This window comes from Nematolebias whitei, chromosome 11, assembly GCF_014905685.2.
Source record: "Nematolebias whitei isolate Nwh7 chromosome 11, NemWhi1, whole genome shotgun sequence".
Lineage (NCBI taxonomy): Eukaryota > Metazoa > Chordata > Actinopteri > Cyprinodontiformes > Rivulidae > Nematolebias > Nematolebias whitei.
The window spans coordinates 3,750,824-3,771,313 of NC_056508.1; the positions used below are offsets into that span (position 1 = coordinate 3,750,824).

At 40.3% G+C, this 20,490-nt stretch overlaps 1 protein-coding gene across 1 annotated transcript in view; it reads left to right on the forward strand.

Moving 5' to 3' along the window:
* Nucleotides 1–20,490, forward strand: part of LOC119416589 (Ig-like V-type domain-containing protein FAM187A) — a 178,727-nt gene that overhangs the window by 16,504 nt on the left and 141,733 nt on the right. The window contains exons 4-7 of the mRNA XM_037683778.1: nt 1,008–1,054; nt 1,140–1,208; nt 9,969–10,108; nt 19,555–19,814. Of these exons, the coding sequence (XP_037539706.1) occupies nt 1,008–1,054; nt 1,140–1,208; nt 9,969–10,108; nt 19,555–19,814 (516 nt within the window). The remainder of the gene's footprint in view (nt 1–1,007; nt 1,055–1,139; nt 1,209–9,968; nt 10,109–19,554; nt 19,815–20,490) is intronic.

The following is a 20,490-nucleotide window of genomic DNA, read 5'->3' on the forward strand; positions in this document are numbered from 1 at the left end:
GGCTGCTTGTAGCAGCATGAGCTGGGCCTCTTCAGTTTGTCTCTGCTTTTTCTTTTGAGTAGAGGTCTTCTTAGCTGTGTGTTGATCCCAGGCATGTCTAGCGTGTCTGAGAAGCTCATTTAGACTGATACCAGTCTTCCACCCGATGTAAGTGGTCTAGACAGCTTTGCAGATTGGTGGGAGAAGTCCATTCATCAGAGATTGACAGATAATGATCTCGAAAGATGTTGCTTTTTGGGCGTCTTGCCAGTCCTCAAAAGGAAACTCAATGCCATAATGTGTTCTGAAAACAGGCAACAGCCTGTTGGAATAATCTTGTGGTGACTCATCTTGTTTTTGGGCAGTGTCTGTGATGGTAGTGAAGCTTGGGGTCTGAGGATATGCTGCAGTGATGCATTCTATGATCCTTTCCACTTGTTTGAAATAACTTTGGTTGTCCTTGTGATCTACCTGGACGTTGACAATTCAACGTCCATCACGTACATCACATAGTTGGGCCCCGATGGTGCTGATGAACCCAATCCCGTACACAGAAGTCAGTATCATTTTGAACTCAGCCAGTGTGGGTCGGACCACTTCTATCATGTTTATCATGGCAGCAGCTACAGCAGCTCCTCCTTGTGCCAGGTCAGGCAAGTGCTGGCTTGCCATCTCGATCAGGGTCGCCTTGGGCCAGGCTCGATACACCAGTTTAGGGCCAGTTGGTCCTCTAACCTCCAGAATTGGGTTGGTGAGCAGGTCTTCAGGATCGTCCACTCCATCTGCAGCTTGGGGAAGGTCAGATAATGATGATCTGCGTTTTTTTTTGTTTTTTTTCTTTAGGCTTTGCTGTTTAACGTCATCAATTTTCTTTTTTATAGCTTCAGCCTTTTCTTCAAGGGCCTTAATTTTTCCCATTTGTCTTGTGACGACTTTAGTACTGGTTCCAGCGACAGGACCTTTAGTATCAGCTGGGGTCTTCAGTGAGGACGCTGGTGAGGTTTTATCATTTTCTTCCTCTGAATCAGATGCTGGTACATATCCTTGAAAATCATCATCAGAGTCGAGGGCCCAAGTGGGTTTTGGTGGTGGGAACAGCTGAGCTTGACCTTTAATGGGTAGTCTTTGTGATTTTTCCTTCTTTTTCTTTGCCGTTACAGGTTGGGCGTACGATGGTGGGTCAGTGAAACCAGCCAGAGAGGGGTACAGCTTTGCCGTGGGAGACGGAGGTCCACAGGACTCCGGTGTATAATAGAGAGAAGAGAAAGACACATTTAATTTGTCCTTAAGCGATTTCTTTTTATTTTCGGCTAATATTTTTTGTGAATTTGTCATTGTCTCATTTTTTAGAGCCAATTTGGTTGCCTTTCCAACTTTTTGAGTCATTTGGTACATTTTAGATGCTGTTTTTGTGTTAGGGATTTGGACTGGTTTTTCCATAATTTAAACGCTTGCGCATGATTGTGCATTGCTACAAAAATATCCTATGGTATTTTCTTCATATCACACATTTTTTGTTTCTGTCTTAACAACTGTTCATCTAATTTTTGAATTTCTTCAGGGTCAAAAGAACCATTTTTTTGAAAATTTAATTTAGAATGCCACTGTGAAATAAAACTGAGACACAAATTTCCATGTAATCTACGCATATGGTCTGCCTCTGGACCACAAGGAATGTAATCCTCTACTTTGCTTTCCCCTGCACCCATTTTTGTTTAATTTTCCTGGTGCTTCCTTGTTTAATTATCCACTATTTATTTCTCAGTCCCTTATCAGGACCTACCTTGATTTGTGTACACAAATCTACCTCGGTTTTATTTTTTAAAACCTACTTTGTTATATATTAAAAAGATTTTCAGTTTACCTTAAGTATTTGTTTTTTGTGGTCTCAGTTTGGTTCGAATTCTGTCCAGGTCGAATCCTCCCAATGGAAAACCAGAACGTCCCCTCACTCTCAAAAAGACCTAGTAGAGGTTTAGGGAAGAATCCTGCGATTCCTGGTGATCAGCCCCCGTCCTGGGTCTACCGAGTGGACGAACCAGCGAAGAACCCTGTTCGTGACGCCAAATGTTTTACAGACACGGAACTAAGAATGCCAAGCCCGACACTCTCTCTAGGATTCAGGATAAGTTTGAGAAGTATCAGACTAGCTGAGAGAAGGAGTTTATTCTACTGGAGATGGTTCAACTTTTGATCACGCAACTGGAGGAGGAGATCAGACAGGCTCACCATGATCATCCACCACTTACTGATTGTCTCAAGGATCATATGTTCATCCTGAAGGACAATGTGGAACAGGTACTCAAGCTCTGCCATAAGTCTTGACTATTCTGTCATCCAGGAATTAACAAGACACTGGTGGTGGTAAAGGCCCAGTTTTGGTAGATGAACTTGGTCAAGAATGTCAAGGAGTTCATCTCCTCTTGCCATCAATGTTCCCATCCAAGACCTCCTGACAACCTCCTGCTGGCCTCCTGTGACCACTCCCCATCTTGTCCTGGCCATGGTCTCACATCTCTGGATTTCATCACTGGGTTGCCTTCTTCCGGTGGTAACACAGTCCTCCTCAACATTTTGGATAGGTTCCCATGAGATTGTTCATCCTGTCCCCTTAAAGAACTCCCATCTGCCAAGGAACTGAGGGAGGTCCTGGTCCGAGAAGTGTTCTGCCTCTATGGTCTGCCTGCTGACATTGTCTCAGATCTGGGTTCCCAGTTCATTTCTCGGTTTTGGAGGGAGTTCCGTTATCTTCTGGGCATTTCTGTCAGCCTCTCGTCTGGTTTTCACCCAAAGACTGATGGACATAGTGACAGGGTAAACCAGGAAGTAGAGACCAAGCTTCGGCTCCTATGTGCAGAGGTTCCATAACCTTCCCTGGGTGGAGCAGGCACTGAACTCCCTGTCATCCTCTGCCACTGGTCTGTCCCCGTTTTTAACTGTCTACAGATTCTAGCCACCGGTGATCACCATTTAGGGGAAAGCAGATGAGGTCCCCTCTGCTCATACGGCTGCCCACAGATATTAACGAGTTTGGAGAAGAACCAGAAAGACCCTCTTCAAGATGTCCACAGTCTATTCCAGGAGTGCCAACTGACGTTGTACCCAAACTTTGCCTTACCAAGTGGGTCAAAGCATCTAGCTATCCACTTTGGACTTTTTTCTCCATGTGGAAAAATGTAAATAGGCACCTCCTTTCCCCTTTTATAAAGTGGTGAACCTGTTGGCAGTCCACCTACAGTGCCCTCATTCTTTGAGGATACACCCCACATTTCATGTGTCTCAGGTTAGGCCTCTGGTTCCATTCTGTTTTGGATCCTCCTCCAGATCCCCTCCTCCTGCCTGACCCATCAATGTTTCTCCTGCCCACACTGGGGCGGCTGTGGCAGAGTGGTTAGAGCAGTCGTCCTCCAATGTGAGAGTTGGGGGTTCGAATCCACAGAGTGGACGGACCAGCCAAGAATCCTTTTTGTGACGCCAAATTGTGGAGTTTATTAAACCTATTGTTCAAAAAATTAGAGACTGAGAACTTCAACAAAAATAAAAAGTGAAGTTTTATTTATTTCTTCTGCAGAAGGAGAAAACACATGAACAAGCACGCAGCCTAGGAGTTCTGTGTATTCTGAAAAAACATGGGTAATACGGCTTCATTTATACACACCTTCAAACGTAACAGAACTTGTTTGCTTTGACACAACAGGCGTTAACCTCATTTGCAATCTTATCAGGGTAAAAACAGACAATACGTTTGTGGTCAGTGTGACTGGTTCTGGAGCTGGGTTCCGTACCGACAGGCTTGTGAGACTCAGGAAAAAAGGGTTTCATACACTGATGTAACTGCTGTAGTTTAGATAAGCTTTAACAGAGTGTGATATAAAGTAAATGAATAATAAAAGTGATGATAATAAAATTGATGAACAAAATAAACTGGTATCAATGTTTTCATTTCCACACTTCCAACTGAGGCGGCTGTCTAAACTGATGCCCATATTATCCAGAAATAACCTGGAGACAGTAATACACGTATTCATTACATCTAGGCTTGAATACTGCAATTCACTCCTGTTTGGAATCAGTCAGACCTCCATTGCATGAGTACAACTGGTCCAGAATGCTTCAGCCCGATTTTTAACCAGTACAGGCAAAAGAGAGCATATTACACCAGTTTTGGGCTTACTGCACTGGCTACAGTTTCACCTTCGAATCCAGTTCAAAATACTCCTGTATGTCTACAAATCGCTGAACAGTCGTCCCCCCCATCTCTCTGATCTGCTTCAGCCATATGTCCCTCCACATTCCCTGAGGTCAGCGGACCAGTTGCTCCTCACAGTTCCAGGAACTCGTCTTAAGCGCAGAGGTGACAGGGCCTTCTCTGTAGCAGGCCCAAGACTTTGTAACAAGTTGCCTCTGTTGTCAGACAGGCCCCCTCCCTCTCGGTTTTCAAGTCCCGTTTAAAAAACCACTACTATTCAGTAGCTTTCAACACCAGATGATCTGTGTTTTGAACCTGTATTCTCTACACTGGTTAGTCGTCATATTTATTATATGTATCGTTTTTATGTCTATATTCTGATTTACCTCATTTTGTATATTGCTTTGTGTGTTGCCTGTTTTTCTGTCTGTAAGGCACTTTGGTTGGCCTTGTAGCTGTTTTAAGTGCTCTATAAATAAAATGGTATGGTATTGTAGGGGAACACCACTTAAGAAACAGTTCATCTCAGCTTAAACAGAAACAGTTCACCTCATCTCAAACAAACATCATTCATGTGTTTTGAACTGTTTAAAATAAGATGCATCTATTCCCTTGGGAACAAACAGACTATTTTACAGGTTTTCAACTTAGCTCACAAACTCCTTAGTTGACACTAATGTGAATGTATAAAAAAAATGTCACTTTGTTAACCACTTTCAATATGAACTCATTTCCCACGAAATGGACAGGTCGTTTTAATGAGTTTGGTTCAACTGACATCGAAGCTTAGGAACATCCAAACTCGCTACTTTGATATCTTCCTTTATCAAAGAGGAGTATTACTCCCAGGATGGGTTCCCATGGTGATAACACATTTATTTATTTATTACCCTTTATTTAAAACGACATTTTCTTTTCAGGAGATGAACAGCGACACCTTTTGATGACAATTGCATGTTATTTCAAAAGCTTCAGAACTGAATGTTTGTGTATGAAAATGTCTGTTTAAGTAATCTCTCTAAGATAATCAATTGTCTTGTTTTCCTCTTTTTAAAAGAGTGACTTTTTAAAAAGGCAGACAGAGAAAATGGACATTAGATTTTATCAAACATGACAAAGAGTTAGGACCACCCCTCTTCTGAGAGGTGGACCAAAGTCAATCTGTAACACACAGACAGTTAAGTTAAGTTTCACTTATACTTCCATTCTACTTCTACATCACATCTTCTTCAACACTTTTTCTTCAAGCACTGAACTTCGAGCAAACTTCAGAGAAGAAACTTCCTCCTAGTGAGATATCCTAGAAGAAAGAGAATGAGAGAAGCAGCCTTTTCTGGAAGCCCTGCAGAACCAGAAGCAGAACCTGGCATTAACCTGAACTTTGTTACCAGAGCCATCACACCGCAGAGTTGAAAAATCCCAGCTAACTCCCATATGGACCCTCGTCCCTCTAAGATGGCAGGTGAACTTTGAGGAAAAGTCAGCCTCTCTGTCACTAGAACATCTGGACTGGTACCATTTTTAAGCAGCTGTTGGACCATTCAGACCATCTCATTCTGGTAGGACAAGAGACCTTTAATGCCTTTCTGGTGATCATACATCACAATAATATTGCTTTATAAACACACTACAGTTAATTTAGACACAATTTCAACTACTCCACAAATGGAACTGGTCCAAAATTTGCCTTTTTTAAGTTTCACTGATTTGAATAACCAACTAGACCTTTGATACAAAGCTATTTGTTATTCATTTATGTATTCATTTTATGCATAATCTTCATCAGATTTATTACAGATGATTATTTTTGCAATAAAATACATGAATAAACTAAATTTGTGATTATTTTGGCATATCTGTGTGTATTACTGATTTGATGCCTTTTAAACACTAGAAAAGAATTCACTAGAGCACAAAACTTGAGTCTGATTTAATAATTTTCTTGCTTAAGAAACCAGAAAGCAAGTGGTGCCCCTTCAAAATAAAATTACTAATAAAATTCAACAATTTGAGGACCCTTTCCTTTACAGTATGGTATGGTAAGGGGTGTATAATGATAGATCAAAGTGATTTTGGTACACCTCGGCTGAAATCTGTGTAATTTAGAGCCAAACATATTGTAACGGTGTCACTTCTTAATTCGCCACACTGTCACGCTCACATCCTCAAGCCAAAATGGTTTGCGCTTTAAATCAAGCCAGACCATATTATCTGTCTTCTAACACAGGATCATCCTGATTAAGTCAATTGTGTGAAAGAGAGAATATTCCAAATTTAAAAAGAGACTTCCTGTTCTGAGGGGGTGGGGCTTCAATGATGTCAAAATATGACCACAGTGGATCATTGGGCATCCAACAGCGATGATTCATGCCGTTTCGTGCATTTTGGTCTTTCAATGTGAAAGTTAGTGTTTGGAAATTTATGGCGTGAAGTGAAAATTTTAGGGCTTGCCATGCCCTTTAACATCTACGAAAATGCAAGCTTTAGATAATTTTTACTCTCCAATGTCTTAAGGGCATATCAACCAAGTTTGAAGGCAATCCTTCAAAAATCCAAGGAGGAGTTTGTTAAAATTTGCAATTAGAAATGCCTAAAAATAACCCTTTGAACCAAAATGGCCAACTTCCTGTTGGTTTTGGACCAGGGCTCCAAGAGACTTTTTCATAGGTCCTGCCAAGATACAGATGTTCACCGAGTTTCAGAAATATCGGTCAAAAAATGGCTTGGGGCTGAGGTTTTAAAATATTCTAGGGGGCGCTGTGGAGGCTATTGGTCACTTATCATGGCTTCCTGTTCAAGGGGTGGATAATGATCGATCATACTGATTTTGGTGCACCTCGGTTCAAAACTGTGGAATTTAGAGCCAAATGTATGGTGACGGCGTTATGTCTTACTTGGCTGCGCCGCCCACATGCTCCACCATAAACTGTCAGTGTTGGACAGCAGGTTACACCAACATGTCTTCAGTCACTGGACCCACTATCATGCTGATCAGGTAACAAGGGTCAGATAGGGATCATTAAACGTAAAACTTTATATTTCCCTTCAGCATGTTCCGAAACAAACTATTTAGATAACTTTGCATCCCCATGCCTTTTGACCAAAATGGTCAAGTTTGAAACTGAGCAAAATCCCTAGGAGGAGTTCGTTCAAATGCGGAGGCTGTAAACCGCCAAATAGGTGTGAAAATTGTGCCGGCATTCCAAAATGGCCGCCTTCCTGTTTATCATACAACGTTGGTGCCAGAGGGTTTTCTGTGCATCTTGGGAAATTGGACAAGCGTACCAAATTTCATGTTTCTATGACAAACTAAGGTTAGTGCGTAGGGTATTTTGAAAATTTCTAGGTGGCGCTCTTGATTAATTTTTGTTGCAATTTTTGCCACGCCCTTAAAATACGTAATTTTTCACCAGTCCTGATGCGCCCGGCTAATTTGGTGACTTTTGGGATATGTTAAGGCCCCCAAAACACCAATTCTTTTGGCGGAAAAAAAATGTAGCTCAGGCCTGAACAGAGCAAATACAGTACAATAGGCCTTCGCAGCGCTTTGCTGCTCGGGCCTAATGAACAATGTCAAGGACACACACCACAGCTTCCACTCATCTCAGTACTGAGGTACATTTTGTTTAAACAGATAATGTGCTGGTTGTGTTTCTGTTTTGTTCATAGGTGGGTTGTTCAATTTTTTCTTTTGAGTGACTTGGGGTGATATCATGGCTCTCCCCTTGACTTTGATCTGTCAATATGGCTTTTTTGAAAGAAAAGAAAAACAATCACTGCATTATAGGACCAGGCCTGAGAATGAAGTCCCAGATACATTCTTGGTAAACTCAGGTATACAGCCATTCTACAACTACTTAAAGTTGCTTTATTGATAATCAATTCCTATTAATTTATTCTTTATCTCATTTCTATTTCGAACCATCAAGCTTCCAGGAAGCAGATGCTGGATGAGCCTCTGCTGAATTTCATCCTGAAGGACTGCAAGCTACGCTTATTTTTTTAGAATAAAAATTTGTAAAAAACAACAACAATCCCAGTCCAGAAGCATCCTCATTCAGAACATGTTCACTTATATTTTCACGTTATGATACATGTTCACATTATTTATTGACTGTATCTAAAAATATCAAAGATGTTTTATATTTAAATGAAAATATGAAATAATAAAGTACAATGACTTAAAATTATATTATTGTATATAGTAGATCATCAAATCAGTGTCAGTTGAGTCTGTCAACTAGGTTGTCTGTAGGGATTTTTAAGTTCCAGCAGGTATTCATTGACACAGTATCGACACATTATCAATACACTTTGGCAATGTGTTGAAACACTTCATGATGCCTCATCGACCCATAACTAACAAATAATTTATTACAACAATGTAAAGAGGGCTGACGAGGCAGCAGACTTCCATAAACCATGGGAACAGGTTGCAGGACACGAGGAGCAGAACAGGCATCACAAAGGACAATGACCAGACAACAAGGAAGGCAAACAGACAGACTTAAACACAAACACTAATAAGACTTAACATAAAACACCTGTGACACATCACAGCTGTAGGAACAAAAGGGAAATTACCTGGACCAACACAGGGCAGAAGAGGGAGCCAGAGACCAGGGGAAGTACAACTCCTACAACATCCTGCTTTATTGCATCTGACGTTGAAGCTAACACACAGGCTCGGTGATGTGGGACTTTGAGCCTTTGGCTATGCTCTATGTCTGCTTTAAGATAAATAAGATTGTGTCCCACCTCTTTTAACAAAATACAACCGACCTTATTACTGTGCAAATACTAATAGGCCTCAGAGCTTTTCAGGTTGTTCATTGCTTCACCGTCAGAAGAACCAAGTCAATGACGTGCTAGTAGATGTAATCTGCAGCCACTTCTTCAGGTTGTCCTCCCATCTCCCTCGTCTGCAGTAGGTAGCGGTATGATTATATTGTCCTGTTTAAATGAAATTCACAAAGCTAGGACTAACTTCAATTGCACTGTTCACACATAAACAAATGCAGTTTTCACTCTGCTGGAAGTAACATACATAATTCATGCAAAGCATTATGGGACATAGGGATAAGGTCAATAATGATGAAAACACATTGGACTATAATATGCATTGTTTACAATAATAATAATGTGCTACAAAACGAGATAATTTTGAGACACTTTAATGTGAAAATTAGGGGTGAGTGTGTGACAATATTACTCAAATTATGATAATTTTAAGCTGCCTGTACAATACTTTCATACATACTTTACATACATTCATACATTTCTCATCTACACTGACACTGTATCTCCAACTCCCAATGTAGCCTATTTTATAGCAAGTGTAATGTGAATGAGGGAAAGAGAATATATTTCAAACACAGCCCTTGGTTACTTAAAGGATCTGTTGTTACCATGGCAATTAAAGGTCAAGCTAATGTCTGAGTTAAGAACAAATCAAAACACAAAGTAAAAATTAAAAAAAATATTTAAATATTTTATATAATTTATTTTACTTTGAAGGAATATTTTTAATATCAGAACAATATGCAGTGTGTTCTGAACAACAAGAAACACTTTACAGACCTCACAACAGAAAAGTGTTTAAAGTTAATGCATTTAAAAACAGTTTTAACAAGCAGAACAGCTTCCATGTTTTAAAAGTAAACGGCCAAATTTCATTCCTAACACCTTAAATGTGAAGAGAGACAGAGAAATTAAATATTGTAGATTTTGTAAATTTGAAACTTGGTAAAAGCTAAAATGCTGTTGACATGCTTGTCTCGTGTCCTCCTGCTCTCCTCAGTGGCATGGAGCTTTGAGGCTCCAGAGGACAAACAGGATGTGTTTGCTAACAGGGCCTGTCCTGCCTTTCTGACCTTCAGAAACACTGCGTACCTGGCAGGAGTCACTGTGGAGCTGTCCTGCCACTGCAAGCCTCAGGAGGTAATGCAACATAAAGGAATCATTCACATATTTTGATGTTGGTTTCTGTAGAAAAGTTATGGACAACTAAAGAAATAGCATTTACTAAAGAAATAGTATTTTCTGCAAAAATGCTGTTGAATGCTGAGTTCTGAATGACTTGGATGAAATTTGTTGAAGAGGCTCATCCTGAGTTGTTAAACCTATACGCTTAAAAAGGGAACACGAGCTAAAAAAGCCAAATGCTAGTTGTAAGTTAAATGCAGCATGATAGCTAGAAACTATAAGTAGTAAATTACCAAGTGGGGCAAAATATTTGCAATAAAACTACAAACTATACTCAGCTAAAGCTACTAATTTGTCCTTTTGGTGTTTTTTTGTTTGTTTGTTTCTGCTTGAATGCACTGTTCAGTTTGTTAAAAAAAAAAAAGGGTCAGATATTTCTGGCTCAGCCCGTGTTTGAGGTCTTTTCCACTGTTCCTGGAACCGGCTCACCTCCCTAAATTCTGGCCCGGCTTCTCAAGGGGTCCAAGCGAGCCGTGACGTCAGAAACACTGTCGGTCACTGATTGGTCGGGGGGAGGAGTCTGTGGAGTCTTTCCAAACAACCTGATCCACCATTTTTCTCTACCGCCTGCCATTAGCGATAACACGAGGAGCGTATCTTTTAGTAATTTGAAGCTATACAACAACAATAATGTCAAAGCTGTGGCCAAATGCAGAAGTGCAGGTGTTGTTGTGCTTGGTGGCAGAAGAAAAAAGTCAAAGCGAGCTAGATGGAGGATTGGAGGGTGGTTTGGACACGGCCACTGCTCTACTTGAATCATTTATAGAAGATGGTGAGTGTTTTCTAACTTTAAACATATTTTAAATTACTCATCCCATCGGTTCTGAACATATTTTTAACTAACAAAAGAGGCTGATGCCATAATAGGACAACGTCGGTGCTACGATGCTAAGCTAATTTGCATAAACGCTAACTGTCCTCCGGTCCCGTTTCTCACTGTATTTTATCCAGAACGTATTTCAGTGCGTGACGGTTCATCTCTAAACTCCACATTAAACCCTCCAAGCCTCCCGGCTCCTGCCCCTGCTCCATCAGAGGAGTCTACACCTGACAGAGCTCCATCAGAGGAGTCTACACCTGACAGAGCTCCATCAGAGGAGTCTACACCTGACAGAGCTCCATCACAGCCCAGCTGCACCTCACAGAGCAGCACAACGCTGCAGCTTCTGTGCTCGGTAAGAACAGATGCAACATGTTCCACATCACTTTATTTGTGCCGATAAGGACTTGATTTATTTTATTTTTAAAGTAAAACAATAAAATGTTAAATACTGAATACGCACCACATGTTGAACATGTGGTGGGAAAATTATGTACACAGGGTCCCAGTTACAGACAACAAAATGTAAAATAAAAACAGTAATAAGATCTAAGATATGAATTAAGAAAAATATCAACTAAAAAACATCTACTAATAAAACACTAAGCACTAATAGCAGTAAACAATCAAAACAATACGTCAAACAGCAACATGAACTTGAGTTTGTCCAGCCTCATGAATATCTAACCAGGATAATCATGTTGCTGCTGATCTGTTTCATGTTGCTGCTAATCTGCTTCATGTTGCTGCTGATCAGTTTCATGTTGCTGCTGATCTGTTTCATGTTGATGTGTTCATTCGTGCTCATCTGTTCACACAGACTCATGTCCGTGCTGCTGTTCAGCGTATTGTGTTTAATGTTTTTATGCTATTAGTGCTTAACATATTTTTAGTTGATATTTTTCTTAGTTCATATCTTAGATCTTTTTACTGTTTTTCTTTTACATTTTATTGTTGGATGTAACTGGGACCCTGTGTACATAATTTTGATCCACCACATGTACCACATGTGGTGCGAATGACAATAAAGAATATCTGTATCTGTATAATACTTTCTGATTCATATATCCATTATTATTATATTATTTTCATTATTTTTAAATACTTTATTTTTCATTTTCTTATTTGATCAGTTTATTATTATTAATATATCTCTTAGAGCTGTTAGCTGCACCTTTCTTTGTTTGATGCACTTATTCAAAAACAGTATGTAGCTTGAATTAACCACCTGTTTCTTCTTTCTAGTGAAGAGAAAGAGAAAAGAGTCCAGTAAAGAAAAGTCTTATTTCATCACTGAATGAACATGAAGAACTGAAGCGGACACAGCAGGAACAACACTTGTGTCTTCTTCTGGATGAAGCCCGTGAGACAAGGGACACACAGATACACAATCATTAGTTGGACGCAGTAGTTTTATTTTTCTACATTTTTCACTTCTTACTTTTCCTAATAAATCCAACATTTTTCAGTCAGGTCATCTGGACACTTTCTTTTTTTTTTTGTGCTGAAACGTTTCGCCTTCGATCCAGAAGGTTTCATCAGTCAAGGAAACACAACAAAACTGATTCTTCCTCCAATAGCTTACTCCAAAGTGAAACAAACCAGTTCCACATGACCTGACTGAAAGATGTTGGATTGTGTACCTGGGTTAGAGCATGGACTTTGTTGTTTTCCTATTAAACATTTTTTTTCTTAAGCGGTGTCCTTGAACATTAAATTTCCTAAACAAATTTTACAATGTTAAGAGCAGATAGTGTTTGTTTAAATTCATACTGGAAGTTGAGAATTTTTTTTTATTGCATTTGATCTTTAATGAATCCTAATAAAAGATTACTAGAATCTGCTCAACTGTTATTATGTTATAAATGTTTTGGTTCTAGGATGAAGTGAGACATAAACAGTCAAAAATTCAGAAAAGACAGTTATCACTTATCAGTTATTTATCAGTTATCTGTTATCGGCTGTACAACTGTGGCCCGAGAGATTCAGCTGAAAGTCCTGGTGCACCTTTAATTTGAACCTGCAGAGATTTGAACAGCTGATCTGAAGCAAACAGGCAGGAGTTCACCTGAACTGAGCACTCCTGCTGTTTGATGGTCTCCTCCTTTGCCATCCATCCATCCATCCATCCATCCATCCATCCATCCATCATCTTCTGCTTCAGGGTTGTGGGAGCAGCATCTTTACTAGGGAGGCACAGACATCAACATCCACCTCTTCAACTCTTCTAGGACCCCATAGTGTTCACAGACCAACTGACTATTTATTAATATCCTGATGCTGCTCAATAATCCAGGTAGAAAAATCTAAAAAGTCTGGTCCTCTGGACATTCACAAAAAACAATAAATTTTGTAATAAATAAAAAATAAATCTAAACGATTCGTCTCATCCGAGAGACTTCCTCAGTCTGAGGTGCTGTATTCAGCTCAGTCTCTTAAATAGCACCTTCTCAGAGTGGATCAACCAGTTTTGCTGCTGACAACCAAAACCAGCTGATCACATGCTCAAGAAGGACCATCAGCCTAACAATGGATCATTAGCACACTGATGGTTGTTTACTATTCACAGAGGGCTGAGTGATACTAGCAATCACAGCATTGTAAGAGGGGGACAGTTGAACCCGGAGGCCTCCACCCCTGTTTAATGATGGACGATTTCTTTTCACAAAGATGGCCTCCTTTACACCCTTTGGAGCACAAGTTAGGAGTCATCAGGACTCTGTATCACAGAGCAGACAGTGTCCCCACTAGCTCAGGAGCCAGGCAGAAGGAGAAATCCCACACAAAACAGGCTCTAGAGCAATGTGGATATCCTAACTGGGCCTTCCTGAAAGCAGAGAAGAAACCCAAACAGGACTCCAGTCAGCCATCAGGTGAAAAGGAGGAACCCAGACCAGTGGTCATTCCGTATGTTGAGGGGGTATCAGAGAAACTGAGACGTTTATTTTCTAAACATAACGTCCCAGTGGCTTTTAAACCCCAAAATACATTACGGCAAAGACTGGTTCATCCCAAAGATCCAGTCCCCCGGCACAAACAGAGCAATGTTGTGTATGTTGTTCAGTGTCAGGAGGGTGATCAGTCTTACATCGGGGAAACTAAACAGCCACTGGCCAAAAGGATGGCCCAGCACAGAAGATCAACATCATCAGGCCAGGACTCTGCGGTCTACACTCATCTTCAGGCCAGCGGTCACTCTTTCAAGGATGAAGATGTTCACATCCTGGACAGAGAGGACCGATGGTTTGAGAGAGGAGTAAAGGAGGCCATCTTTGTGAAAAGAAATCGTCCATCATTAAACAGGGGCGGAGCCTCCGGGTTCAACTGTCCCCCTCTTACAATGCTGTGATTGCTAGTATCACTCAGCTCTCTGTGAACAGTAAACAGCCATCAGGTGCTAATGATCCATTGTTATGCTGATGGTCCTTCTTGAGCATGTGATCAGCTGGTTCTGGTTGTCAGCAGCAAACTGGTTGATCCACTCTGAGAAGGTGCTATTTAAGAGACTGAGCTGAAAACAGCACCTCAGACTGAGGAAGTCTCTCGGATGAGACGAAACGTTTCTACATTTTTTGTTGATTTGCTTTGTTTTGTTTTTTTGAATGTCCAGAGGACCAGACTTAACTTTTTTAGATTAATTAGTAATACGTTTGTTTTTAAATTTAATAATAGACAAATCTTTGAAATTTAAGGACAAAATTTTATCCAATTGTTTAAGTCTTATTGTAAAAGCAGTTTCAAAGATTACATCACAGTGTGATGTTTTGCAATTTTAACATGAACCTTGTGCATATCTGTAAATAATAAAAGTGAATATATTTTTAATACATTATAAAAATCTATACTAAAATGTAAAACACATGGGTTTAAAGCAGCAGGAAGGCAGGATTATGAATCAGGTTTAAAAGTTACAGTTCATGAGGTACTCCATTAGAGCATGACATCTCTTCCACAACATCTTGTGACAAAACCTTCAGGGTGTTCTTATACGTTTAGTGGTGGCTAGTAAGTAGCTTAAGGGAGCACTACCGCCACCAGGTGGTAAGACGAGTTGGATTCTAGTCCCCGCCTACAGAACCGGTCCAGAAGTGCAAATGGAAACACGAGACCCGAGCCGAGCTGAACCGACCAGAGCTGACCTGATCTGCACTGTGACAGTGGAAAAGGGGTATAAGGTTCACATTTCACCATCTTTGCATTCATCTTATGTTGAGTTCTACATTTTTGCAATTTGGTTTGTGACATTAATGGATGGTGATGGGTCCCAAAGTGAGATAAGTTCATAACCACTGCTTTATGGATCATCAAATATTATCTACATAAAATGACCTCAACATCTAGCAAAGTACCTTTGGTGTAGCTTGGGCCACTTCCTGCATGATTATCATACTTGGCAATATACCAAGGTAGATAATCTACCGTATATTCCACCGTACACATCGCTCCACCCTGAGTTACATCAGTCCATATTTGTTTAATAAAGTGGAAGAATCCCTAAATATGTCGATTTGCCATATACGTCGCATCTATTATGAGTCACCGCTGACAACCAGGAAATGTGGTCCAAACCCTGAAATGTGGGCAAGTGTTGTGCCAAAAATAAATGGGTTGCCAAATGGCAACCACAAAAGTTTGCACGTGAGGACTTTACAAGAAATTAACAAGATTAACACTTGAAAACAATTTGCTCAAAATTATAGAAGTGTGTCTCAGTTGTACTATTCCTTAAAAAAATGCACTTTAGTGGTCAAATCAGCTGAATTTCAAAAATAGTTTTGCTGCTGAGGTGCTTTAGGAGCGCGCAGAGGAAAGAAAAACGAGGAACACTGCAGCTGCATTCAAAATTTAACAAGATAAACACCTAAAAACAATGTTTGCTCAAAATTATAGCAAAAGTGTGTCTCAGTCTAACGGTTGCTTAATAAATACACTTTGATGGTCAAATTAGCTACATTTTGCAGGGGAGGTGTAGCTGATTTGATGGTTCCAAGCAGCGAGTAGAACAAAGGTGGGGAGGCTAAGGCAAGCCAATTGTGTCATTAATATCTGGGGAACACCCAGTCATCCAGGACATGAAGTTCAAGAAAACAAAGTAAAACGTATAATAAAGTCCAGTTGTTTTTGTTTTGAATTTGTCATTATAGCCACATTTGCCTATTACATGATACAACATTATTCTATGTTGTTACTACTACTCTGCTGCCATCTAGTGGCTGGAAGTGCTACTGCTCAATTGTTTTCAGTCAGAATGAATGAAAATAGTCATCTCAGCAAAAATTGGATTATAAATCCCTCCATCCATTATCCTTTACCCGCTTCTTCCATTTTGGGTCACGGAGGTCGCCAGTGCCCATGTCCAGCAATCACTGTGCGAGGAGCGGGGTACACCCTGAACAGGTCTCCAGTCCATCACAGAGACACACAACCATTCACTCTCTCTCTCTCACCTAGGGACAATTTAGAGTTACCATTCAGCCTAACATGCATGTTTTTGGTCTGTGGGAGGAAACTGGAGTACTCGGAGAAAACCCACGCACGCACGGAGAGAACATGCAAACTCCACCCAGAAAGGCCCCCGGACCAGGATTTGAACCGGGAACCTGCTTGTTGACAGACAGCAACTCTACCAGTTGCGCCACCGTGCTGCCATTGGTTTATAAATATGGGGAAAAAAAATCCATAAATATGTCGCTTCGGCCTATAAGCCGCAGGTGTAACGAATCCCTTAGTTTGGACCAAAATCACCACACAAAAGAAAATTAAATGGTATTTATTTTCTAGGAGAGATATTCCAGATTGGGCCGGTTCTGGTGCTGGTTTGGGTTCTGGATCAGGGACAAGTCTATGAGATAGAGATCAGTTAGTGGTCATACTGGAGATTATGGGGAGCAGAAAAGTCAAATAAGAAGGACCACTAACCGTCTCAGATGATCCTGGGGGTTCTGGAGAGTAACGAAGTCTAAACTGATCCGGACCGCTGCAGGAGAGGCTGAGTCCGGTGAGGGGCTGCAGCTGGCCGTAGCGACAGGTGGGTGGTGAGTCGGTTGAGCGCAGAGACGTGGTCACAAGCCTGGGTCCAAAAACGGAGAGCAGATGACAGGAGGTACCGGAGGAGAAGACGAGGAGGCGTAGTCGTGCAGGCCAAGGTCAGAACCGAAGACAGAAGACGTGGTAATCCAAAGGGGCAAGCGAAAGACGATGTCCAGGTAAGTCGTGGGTTCAGGAGCCGGGAGGTCAAGCCAAGAGGGAAGGACATGAACCAGGAGAGGGACAGGAACGAGGAGACAGGTAAACTATGACAAGGGGACATGAAAGGCTAAGGGGGAACAAGGCAGGATGAGTAACGTGAGGCATCTACTGACAGTGAACTGTTTTCAACTACCGGGCACCGAAGAGGAGAAAGAGTGCAGCTTTTAAAGGGTGAGAGAGACAGGTGCAGCCAGTTGAGTTCAATCAGCTGCTGCTGGCTGCAGTGAAGACAAAACTAAACAACCATGACATCACCCTCGACCAGCATGCAAAGAAGACAAACTAAAACTCACATATATATAAACAAACATTACCTGAGTGGACAAAATAAATGAAACTTACAGAAAAGATCTATTGCAAACTTTAAAGAGTGAACAGGGTGACAGAAAATATAATCTATGGAACGTGATTCGTGACAGCAGGGCATGCAAATTTTGCAAAAAACTGCGACTTATAAGGCGAAAAATATAGTGTAAGGTTTTAGTGGTTAGTGGTTTATACTGTTGTCTCACGGCAAGAAGGACATGGTTTCAAGACCCAGGTTGGGCCCGGGGTTTTTCAATGTTCTCCTTGTGTTTGCATGGATCTTCTCGGGGTACTCCCTATAGTTCAAAAACGTGCATGTTTAGGCTGCTTTCAGGCCCAACCCTACCTTGAAAAAGAGATCAAAGATCTCACTGGTATTGGCTTGGTTAATCGAACGAACAACAATTAAAAAAAAATGCATTTAAAAATTGATAGACTAATGTGTAACATGAAGTTGATGGCAATGAAGAGGTTAAAAATAGTGTTTGCACAAACATTATATACCTTAGAAAGAGAAGCTGCTTTAAAAAGGCAAAATCTGTTTTGGGAAAAGCTGATCTGAAGAGCTGTCTCCAACAGGTAAGATGTAAATTGTTCATAAGATTTCAACTGAAGCACACTTCACTGAACCGAAATGTCCCTTTAAATCTACTTTTGTGGACAGTGAGCTGCAGAAGAAAGTTTTAATATGACCATTATGACAATATTATTCTTATTATGAGCGGCATTGTCATCAGATCTATTCTGCAATAAACACTGGACAAGAGAACCAGTTTCTAGATTAGATTAGATTAAATAGAACTTTATTGATCCCTTGGGAAGATTCCTTCAGGGAAATTAAAGATTTTTCATTTACTTTTGATGATTACAAATGCTGGCCTGTTAACACGACAACTGAGTTAGAACTGTTGCCTAACAGCAAGGAGTCTTGTGTTCAATTCCCGATTGAGATCTTGGGTCTTTCTGTGCATGTTCTCCTCATGGGTTTTCTCAGAGTAACACCGTTTCCTCCCACAGTCCAAATGATGCATGTTAGGCCGCCTTCAGGCCTTGCAAAACAGATCTGTGAACTCCACAGTACAGGATTTGTCTGGTTAAAGGTCATTAAAGAACAACTTCATGTTTTCAGAAAGTTTTCATGCAGTTTTTCATAATACATTTTATCTAAATGCATTCTACCATAGTTAAATTTAATAAGATGAACATGCTTGGTTACATATTTACTGCTATTAATTAATTTATTTTTTTTAGATTTTATTCCGTGGAAGCTTTACCTGCCACAGAAGGTGAAAGGGTGAAAATGTTTTGTCTGTGTTATCATTTGACCATAAGCAAAAAATCTCAGAAACCACCTAATTTTAATGAAACTCTTAAAAAGTAATCAATAAATAACCATCTACAACTGATTAATTTTTAAAGTTATCCAAATTCAAAATATAAACTATAGCTTATCAACTTTAACTGACACAAAAATGGTTGTAACTCAATTAGGTGTAGTAGTAGCTGAGAGGCTTCCCAAACATGTACTCTGAAGACAAACTGATATACTGTCTTTCTAAAAGTATGTTAGTAACCATTTGATTCAACTTTGTCTTTCTCTTAGCAAAACAGCTCAAGAACTACCAAAAGGATTTTATTGAAACGTTCAGAAATCAATCGTACATCTACACTTGTTTAATTTTGGAGGTACTCGTATTAAAGAGGGCTGCCACAGCTACTCTACACCAACACACAGAAATGACTGACTTAGTCAGCTTTACAGATATTAAGCTAAAACTTGATATATGAGTAGCTTGGAGTCATCCTTGGTACTAAAAGGCTAACATGACTCAGCAGATTTCACAATGAATGAGCATAGTGTCACTTTCAGTTTTTGACACCAGTGACTACACTCAACTCATCATTTCTCCATGTTGGAAGATTTTTGCCTACAACTCTGACTTAAAAGGAGTTCATCATATCCATTGCTTCAAGGAATGCTATGCTTTTAATTTGAAATGGTTGTTTTTGTTTTGTTTTGTTTAAGGTCCAGTCCGTTGTGTGGTTCTTCAGGAAACATCAGGCGAGCACTGATGAGACCAGGGTCCTGACAGATCACCAAGGCAACAAGCTGAGATACTCAAGTCAGGTCCCTCACAGTGACAACCTGCAAAGTCGGTTTTCCATCCGACTCTTCAGCCTGCTGATCTTCAGAGCAGGACCCAGTGATTCGGGTCTGTATATCTGCGGCTCCACCCAAAGTGACTTCTTCTTTGGTTATGACCTGGACATTCAAGGAGCTCCCAGGTTCAGTTTAACTCTGAGGTGAGGAAACACAAACTTTAGCAGTAACATTTAACTAAATATTTATTTAAGGTTTTCAGGTTTAAAGGCTAAGGAACCCATTGTGTTTCTATGCAGTCTAAAAAGAATGGAGTTTAGTTGGTGTATTTTACATGTTTTAATAAGTATGGAGACAAAACAGAGTGAGGGAAAAGCTTAATGTTTCTGAACATTTTTTGGCACTTTAGTATGCCTAAAATCACATTTTACACATTTGCATGACTTCCCAGCCTCATTTTGTTATATCACCTCATTCAGATTTTGTCCGATTAGAAATGAGAAGGTGATGTTCCTTGATATTGTTTAATTTATGGATGTCGGCCATTTTGAATGATAGTTTATACTGAATTAATTATAGTTTTGTGACAAAGGCTGACGAGTCAGCAGAGCTATGTTTTGGGGTCAGTTTCAGCTACAAGAAAAATTTAGTTTAATATCACTAAAATGACTATTTTTGTGTAAGATGTGGTGGCCATTGTAGTGAACTAAGCCTCAGGTCAAAACCTGGACCTTCCTGGGACAGGAACTGTTATTTCATTGATTTGAGTCCAGAAACACAAATTAAGCTCATCCAGAGACTTCTAAGTGTGTCATGCACTAATCAATTGAAATAACACTCTCTTTTTATTATCATTACTAT